At 39.8% G+C, this 8,775-nt stretch overlaps 1 protein-coding gene across 1 annotated transcript; it reads right to left on the reverse strand.

Annotated features, from left to right (window-relative positions):
* Positions 1 to 1,623: 1,623 nt before the first annotated feature.
* On the reverse strand, positions 1,624 to 3,425 carry LOC145424583 (uncharacterized). Its single transcript, XM_080298014.1, has 2 exons — positions 3,241 to 3,425; positions 1,624 to 2,732 (listed from the first exon to the last, which is right to left on the reverse strand). Exons 1-2 carry the CDS (start codon positions 3,331 to 3,333, stop codon positions 1,653 to 1,655), a joined length of 1,173 nt encoding a protein of 390 aa, XP_080154140.1. The 5' UTR covers positions 3,334 to 3,425; the 3' UTR covers positions 1,624 to 1,652.
* Between the last annotated feature and the right edge of the window lie 5,350 nt (positions 3,426 to 8,775).

Genomic DNA, 8,775 nt, shown 5'->3' on the forward strand with positions numbered 1-8,775 from the left:
AATCCTGGCCTACAATCTTGTTTATCCAAGAAACTGTTAAATCTGATTATCATTGCTTGTTAATTTGTAATTATATAAGACGGTATAAAGAATTGTGAATCATCTGTATGTCACATTATGGCAAAGTCCTTTCAAAAAAAATAACTTGTGATGGCAATATGATTTTTAACAAAACAACTAGTAAACATTTTGGAAGCTAATCAAGGGAAAATAGGACTTATTGTTACAAGATGTTTATAGGCCACATCAGCTTTAAGAATTTGTAAACAGGATCTTATCATTAACTTTCAATAACTTCTTTCGCAACCATAGTGACATTCTTTACTAATATTAATGGACTTTTCACCCTAAAATCAAATTTACACATTTTTCTGTTCGCTAGCTGTAGTATTCCTTAATCCACATTGTTTTAGTGTGAGTTGCCCAATTTTAGAGATATTGACTGTACAAGCCTACCCTTCTCTTGTTTCACATGGTACTTAATGCTTAGTAGCAATGTCTTTATGTAGACCTTATGTAGCTTCATGTTGTTTTTCAACAAGGAAGAGATCTCTACAGCTAATATCTCCCAAAACTAGGCAACTCACAACAAAACATTCTAGATGGATAAACAGCAAGCCAATGTGTGTCACTGTGGGGTATGCAGGTGTGTTGACAGAACGTACCCAAAAGCAGACAAGGAGAGAGAGAGGATAATGAACTTAAAACAAAAGAGAGCCTTTATTCTGGCTGATGGCAGGAGTAAAAGAAAACAATGACAATGTGTACAGCAAATTTTGATGTGATATGTCTCTCTAACGCTAAACACAAACCTTGTTTTCAACAGAAGTTAAAGATGCGGTCATTTTCAAAGAATTTTAAACAATAAAGAGTCCTTGTGAAATCTGACCTAACATACAACTAAACCATCAGAAAATTAAATTTGTGACTGCTTGTTATACGGCTGAATATATCAAATGCGTCAATGACAAAATGAAACAAGACAGAATTTATGAACTCAAGGATAATCATACAAATAACAATTACAGCTGTAACCATTAGTACACTCATCAAGTTCAAATGATGTCCATTTCAAAGTAATTGCTGGAAAGGACATTGTCGAACTCTGCTGCTGCTGCAGGATTGCTCTCCCCCCGCTTCAGGACACCTACACCAGGAGATGCCGGACTAGAGCAGCGCAGATACTGAAGGACCCGTCCCATCCTGGCAACAAACTGTTCCAACTTCTGCAATCTGGTAGAAGGTTCCGCATCTTCCAGGCAAGGACAGAGAGACTCAAGAGGAGCTTCTATCCCCAAGCCATCCGTGCCCTAAACACACACACCCGCCCGCTCACATCATCTATAATTGACTGAGACAGGACTCTTCCAGACACTAAACCAAGGCACAATGTACATTTCAATTCCTTTAATTTTAAATATGTATATATTGTCTATCCTGTAAAATAGTCAGATGTCTATTCATATTAATGTACAGAATTCACCTGCTTGCTGCTACTACTGCACATTCACCCAATGTATATACTACATATATATATATATATATATATATATATATATATATATATATATATATATAATGTTCTTCCTCTACACCCCCCCCAATTTTTTTGCACATGTCGAGGAGCGTGTCAGGCTACATTTCACTGTGTGTTATACTTGTATAACTATGCATGTGACAAATAAAGAACCTTGAACCTTGAACTCTGTGCGAAATTCAGGATAAGAACTGTAAGTGCATGGCACTTCAAGGGTAGCTCCACAGGTGTGAGCAACAGGCCTTCTGTTGAGCCCAGTTTCAGCATTAAAGCACACCAAAATTTTGTCAACACATATCACAGAAGATCCTGTGCAGAAGTGCAGGATTTTTTCAGCTTTGGTTTCATCAGCGTTTTTAACATAACGCTGAAGATGGTTAAATGTTATTTGTTCTCCGTGAGGCAGCATCAATTTTGTTGTTTGAAATAGCTGCACTAGTCTTTTGCCTGTGGCCTTCTTTGTCTCATACAGAGACAACACACTTTCCTTGTCTGCCAGTTTTAGCTGCAGATGTGCCATGGGTGTGGAGAAGCAATCCATTATATACTTTGGCTCTTGGAGAATGGCCTTATGAGCCATTGTTTCAATGGCAGGCTGCATGTTGTTCTTAGGTGGTAGGAAGTGGGAACCCATCCTTGTAAAGAGGTCAAGCAGGTCCTCTTCATCATTTTCATCCATTGTGCCTTGGAGCGCCTTCTCAACAGCTGATCTCTCAACAGGAGGGAGATAGTTGAGAAACAATGCAATCAGAATGTCTACATCAACTGAGTCCATTCCGTGGATGCAAGCTAAAATGAAAGCCCTTGACAGCCTCACTGGAAAGACACCATGGTCTAGTAAGCCTTTCACCCATATCTGCCCAACAGCTTGCCATTCAGCCTCACTAAAGTCTGGCCTCAGCCTTGGAACTCGTTCATTTTCACCTTCACACTGTTCCAAAAATTGCTCCCAAAATGCAGTGTAAACCTCCCTTGACACCCCAGCATCATCAACAGCATTTTCATTTACAAAGTTCATCTTTAAAGTCTCATTCAGAATGCGACTGTCCATAAATACAGCCAAAAGATCATCAACAACTTTTATCCTGTGAATTGATACATGTAGGGGGCTCTGTGGGTCTCCTGAATTTGATGGGGAAAGTTGGTTGCTTGAATCTAAAGGCAAACCTTGTGCGATGAAATTCAGTCCATGGTCCTGAGTAAAAGACAAAACATGCACATTCCATAAGAAATGCAAATGAATTGTACAGATTACACAATATCAATGTTCTGAAAAAGTTTGAAATTTATTTGTCTAATTTTAGTGGGCTGTATATTCCCAAACCATGGTTGCACTGACGATTTATCTATAACATTAATATTGTGGCCTGATGGATGTCCTTGTATGCCTCACAGAAAATTATACAAGTGTTCTTTACATGTATGAGAAGACTCACTTCTGTGCAAAATAGGTAGAGAACACAATAGTGACACCAAAACAATGTCTCACTGCTGTGTTATGTAAATAATTTGATTTCAAGACTAAATTTCCTGTTTAATCTTATCTTAATGTAAAACACTGGAATTGTCTCTCAACTGACAATATCCTTTTAATTCAAATGGACCCACAAACTGCCATATCCTCAGAAAATAGCATGAAATTTTGGCATCTCTACAGTATGTAAAGGTAGGTGTTTATGGTTGCCTGAATTGATCCATCTCACCTGTGCAATCTGGGGTGCTTCCTCCTGTATTGACTGCATATGGGGTGTGGGCAAGCCATTAGCTGAAGACAATGGTAGCAGGAAACCATCCATAGGTAATCCATTTGTGTCAGCATTCTGAGAAGGATGTATTGCATTAATTGACAACAGACACCTTAACCCTTCAAGATTAGAAGACTCTTCTTCAATCTTCTACCTTGGCTTATTCTAAATCATGAATGTTCTTAAAAAGTCTGCAAAATATGTCAATAGGTCTTAAGAAATAGAACAAAAATACACCTCTTTATTTTCAGCCTACATGTCTCACTTACAAGAGTAAAAAGACATATTACAGTGGAATTCCACAGGTTTTTATCAGATCTTGATGTACTTCTTACTACTTAAAATGTTGTATTATTGCTGCAAAAAAAAATCAAGTTTTAAACAAACAAGAGATGAATTCTGATTAATAGAAATCGAGCAATTGTTTCACAGTACTGTAAGTTATTTCTTTTAAAAGAATATTACAGAAAATAACACACATACTTAAATTTTGTCCAAGCAGGAATGCATGATCAGCTTTTTTTAAAATCAGAACTATGCAAGTTACTGAATTTGATTATTAATAAATTTCCATATTTTGTCACACTTAAACCATATCAACCACAACTGTCCATGGTCTTACCCAAGATAAGATAAGATAAGATAAGATAGAACTTTATTAATCCCTCGGGTGGGTTCCTCTGGGAAATTCGATTTCCAAAAAAGCACAGCACCGACAGAAGTTACAGAGTTATACACACACACACACACACACACATATATATAAATACAGAGACAATATAAATAAAATATACGAAGGGGATAAATAGAATAAATAGGAATAAAAATAAAAATACAAGTGAATTGCACATTTCAAGTATTGAGTCTATTGCACTGTTGACTATTTACAAAAAGTATTGCACAAAAGGTATTGCACAGTGAGGTGAAGAGGCACTACAGCTTAGTTGTTCCCTCCTTTGTCCTCCTGTCTCCCCTCCCTCTCCCCTCCAGAGAGGAGTTAAACAGTCTGATGGCGTGTGGGACAAAGGAGTTTTTAAGTCTGTTAGTTCTTGTCTTTGGGAGAAGCAACCTGTCACTGAACAGACTCTTCTGGTGGTTAATGGCCGTGTGCAGAGGATGCCTGGCATTGTCCATAATGTCCATCAGTTTCTTTAATGTCCTTTTCTCTGCCACTGTCACCAGAGTGTCCAGCTTCATGCCGACCACAGAGCCAGCCCTCCTGATCAGTTTCTCCAGCCTGGATGAGTCCTTCTTTGCTGTGCTGCTCCCCCAGCACACCACAGCATAGAAAAGTACTCCAGCAACCACCGACTGGTAAAACATCCTCAGGAGCTTCCTGCAGATGTTAAAAGACCTCAGCCTCCTGAGGAAGTACAGTCGGCTTTGGGCTTTTTTATACAGGTACTCTGTGTTGCATGACCAGTCCAGTTTATTTTCCACCCACAGCCCGAGGTACTTGTACTTGTTGACCACCTCCACCTCCTCCCCCTCTATCTGAACCGGCAGTGGACCTGCTCTAGACCTCCCGAAGTCCACAACCAGTTCCTTAGTCTTTGAGGTGTTGAGTTGCAGGTCTGAGATCTGAGATCCTCACTGTTGACATAATTCAGGGTTATCACGACTGTGTCATCACCATCTGCTCTGACAAGATCCTCTTCAGGATTCCATACAACCGTATCCGCTTCGTCTATGTGTGGAAAACAAAATTCCAAATCTTCTGGAAGTTTGTCCCGGGACTCTAGTTTGAAGGATTTGTTAGGAACTATACTGGTCAGATCAATAATTTCAGAGCAGTGGTCAGGGAAATCATGATCACTTGAGTCAGTCTGCTGCCGCTGTCCCACGACAGTGTTTTTAATGTCTGTTGGGGTTGAATGCATATGATGGGATTTTCCTGGACTTTGTGTTGTCACTGCCTCACAGAGTGATTTCAGTTTTTTTGGATTGTGTTCCATCTGGAAATTGTGAATCTGTGAACCAGAAAACAAACACAAGACACAAACGAAAATAATTCAATTATTTTTTCAGCAGCCAGTCATTTTGTACATGTCAATGAATACAAAGCTGTAAGTCTTTCACAGATGTATTAAATGTACCTTACCACACAAGTCAACAACAAATTCCTGGAATAATTTCATCCTACAGAAGTGCAAATATTCGTAGATGTACATAAAGCACTTGAATAAGACAACTCTTTATTGCAGTTGCACAGTCATACCTAGTACAATAGTACAACAAAATTAGAAAATGTCGCATGTTACCACCGAGCACTACTAAACACGACAAAATACAGTAACTTTAAAGTGATCATTATTTGTAATAATAACTTTCTTATTTTAACAAACCTGTTTGCCAGTGTCACTGTCAGATGAATCCCCATGTTCAAGTAGATCTGGGACAAAATCATCTGTCTCACTGTCAAATCCAAGTAATGTCACCGGTGAATCTTCTTCAGTTATGCTGACAGAAAAATCCTCTTCAGATGAGGACTGAACTGTTAACAGTGTTTCATCTTTCTTGCATGTCTTGTTCCTCCACCATTTCTGGTTCTCACTTGACGGTATTCATTACTGCTTAAATGAAGCCATCCGATTTCAATTTTTCTGCAGGTCTTCTCTCCTGCAGTATTTTATTTCTCTGTCTTGCCATCCCTTCACTTTGCTTGTGGAACACACCTGATGAACCACACAGCATTCCTTTGGTTTTTGATCTTACTTTCCGTGTCGCAATTTTATCTCTTAGGTTCTGCAGAAGAGTCTCTTTATCTGTGCTGTACTTAGTTTGTTGACAGAAGGACTGGACAGCTACTCTGTCACCATATGTCCTTATGTATTTTGCCATTTGTCCATCAGTCATGACGAACAGCACTGCCTTATCCACCTGCAGACATAAAACATTAGAGAAATGCTATTAATATACTTTTACTCTAGGAAGCCACACTGGCACACATGGAATACTAACTGTATTAGAATAGAGTTCTTAATCACTGTTCATGATCATTATCAAAAGTTACTCTGTCAACTTCTGTCTTATTACTTTACTGTTGCTGTGTTAGTATTAGTATAGTAATAGTAGTAGATATTTATATACTACGTTACTAAAAAATATTTTGCTAGTAAGGTATAAGTAAGGTAAGTTCCACCAAGTATTTGGTGCCATGGTGTCCATGTTACCATGGTAATGGCACAGCCAGATAACAACATCCAAAATCATGGGCTGCAACCTCTTTTTTTTTTAACTTTATTTATCACATTGTCCAAATTCATGGGCTGCATCCTCCTGAGGACGCTTTTGTAGACCGATTATGTCACAGCGATGCGATCCAAATTCATAGACTCCTTTTTTTTAAATTTGCACAGAAATGTACAACAATTATGGCAATCTCTACAAAGATTCTATTTTAAATTCGTAAACTCCTCCGAATGCAGCGGACAAATGCGTCCTCCTTTTCACCGATTTTTTTTTTTTTTAATTATTGAACTTTATTAAGAAACAGTATACAGAACATGTATACAACCAGAACAAAATTAACATATGCCAGGGGGTGTAATACAAAGAATTACAAACATTCACTTTTCACCGAATTTGAAGGATGGGTCGGGTGTGTGCTTCGTGGCCCACCATATCCCAGAATTCAAAGTGCGGCCCAGCCAAACTCCAGTTTCCGGTAATGGCAGCCATTAATAAGTTTTAAAATGACCGTTATTAATCTTTCTGGGTCACAAAATAAACTTTTAACATATTTCAGGGGAGAACGTGGGTGTATAAACTTGAAATATCTGCTCGGTTTATCAAGATATCGCATATTTACAAAAGTGCTTCGATGTTTTCCTTGATGTCTGTTACCCACCAGCTCGATAGGTAGCCAAGAGCTCAAGGGTCACTAAAGCCGCCGAGAACGGCACAACTCCCGGCATATTATTTTCAGATCACCACGGACTTTTGCTACTCAGGCTAAACGTAATATATAAAACACTTAGACAACCTAAAAATGTTAATGTTTGGCTTTTTTCAGTGTTTCATTTGTTCGTGAGTAAATCGGTTTGGCTGAGATTAAAGTTATTAGATTAAATTTGATAAAATAAAACTTTATTAATCCCCCAGGTGGGTTCCACCTTGGTTTTACACCGCTTAATCAACGTCAAACAGAAAACTGATTAAACAGAAGTGTGAGATGGTCGAGAATTTACTCCAGTGTCGTCTTATATTTTAGATAGAAAGGAGCAGACGGACGAGCTTATTACACTCCACCGAGACAGCGGTGACGCTAATCAGAAGGCTAGACCGTCCAATTTCCCCAGCCATTTACTTCCGGCCTACCCGACCTTCTGAGGACCCAGCCCACGTAGACCACGAAGCCCGAGTCCTCGGGAGGATGCAGCCCATGAATTTGGACACGATTTGAAATTTCAAAACATATGTGCACTTAACGAGTTGTGTTTAATGAACCTGAACATATTTACAAGAATTAACATTAAAGGCCTGCATATATGACCTCGGTTTTTCAACAAGTTACTCGCCTTTTGAACCGCGGTGTTTAATGCTTTGTTGTTTATACGTACTTTGTCTTGTTGCATGTGCATGATGTCGTCGTGTGGGACCTCTCTTGACCGCAAGAAATGTTCTAAATCCTCCTCCATGTCCGCACCGTATGGAGCCCCGTACCGTAGCACCGCACCCTTCAACTGAAACGCTATCAAAAAGGAGCAGGATCTTTTGCGTGATCCCGAGTTTGTTTTGCGAGATCCCGAGTTTGTTTTGTACGGAGCCCCGCAGGGGACATGGGAGAAAAAAAAATTAGGGAGAAAAAAAAAATTAGGGAGAAAAAAAAAATTAAGACGGACTTTTGCGAGATCTCGCAAAAGTATTGCGAGATCTCGCAAAAGTATTGCGAGAGCTCGCAAAAGTATCGCAAAAGTTTTAGCCGCATTCTTCGGAGGCCGCCAGCTCGAAGCCGACCGGGAGGTCGAGGCACGATGTGCCGGGAAAGCGGTGTTCTTCCCGGCTGTAGTAGGTCTCGACCGCCCGTTAGCTTCAAGCTAGTGGCCGCCAGCTCGAAGCCGACCGGGAGGTCGAGGCACGATGTGCCGGGAAAGCGGTGTTCCTCCGGGCTGTAGTAGGTCTCGACCTCCCGTTAGCTTCGAGCTAGTGGGTGTCAGATCTCCAAAAACGTTGGAGCACTTTTGCAAGTATGTGATGTCTTGTAAACCGAGCAGGTATCTGACGTTTACACAACTACATTCACGCCTCAAAATATCTTAAAAGTGTATTTTGTGACCCAGAAAGAGTAATATTACAACTAAGTAGCTGCTGCCATTGTTGGAGTTTTGCGAGATCTCGCAAAACAAACTCGGGATCTCGCAATACTTTTGCGAGCTCTCGCAATACTTTTGCGAGATCTCGCAAAAGTCCGTCTTAATTTTTTTTTTTCTCCCTAATTTTTTTTTTCTCCCTAATTTTTTTTCTCCCATGTCCCCTGCGGGGCGCCGTAGT

This window comes from Astatotilapia calliptera, chromosome 23 (assembly GCF_964374335.1).
Source record: "Astatotilapia calliptera chromosome 23, fAstCal68.1, whole genome shotgun sequence".
NCBI lineage: Eukaryota > Metazoa > Chordata > Actinopteri > Cichliformes > Cichlidae > Astatotilapia > Astatotilapia calliptera.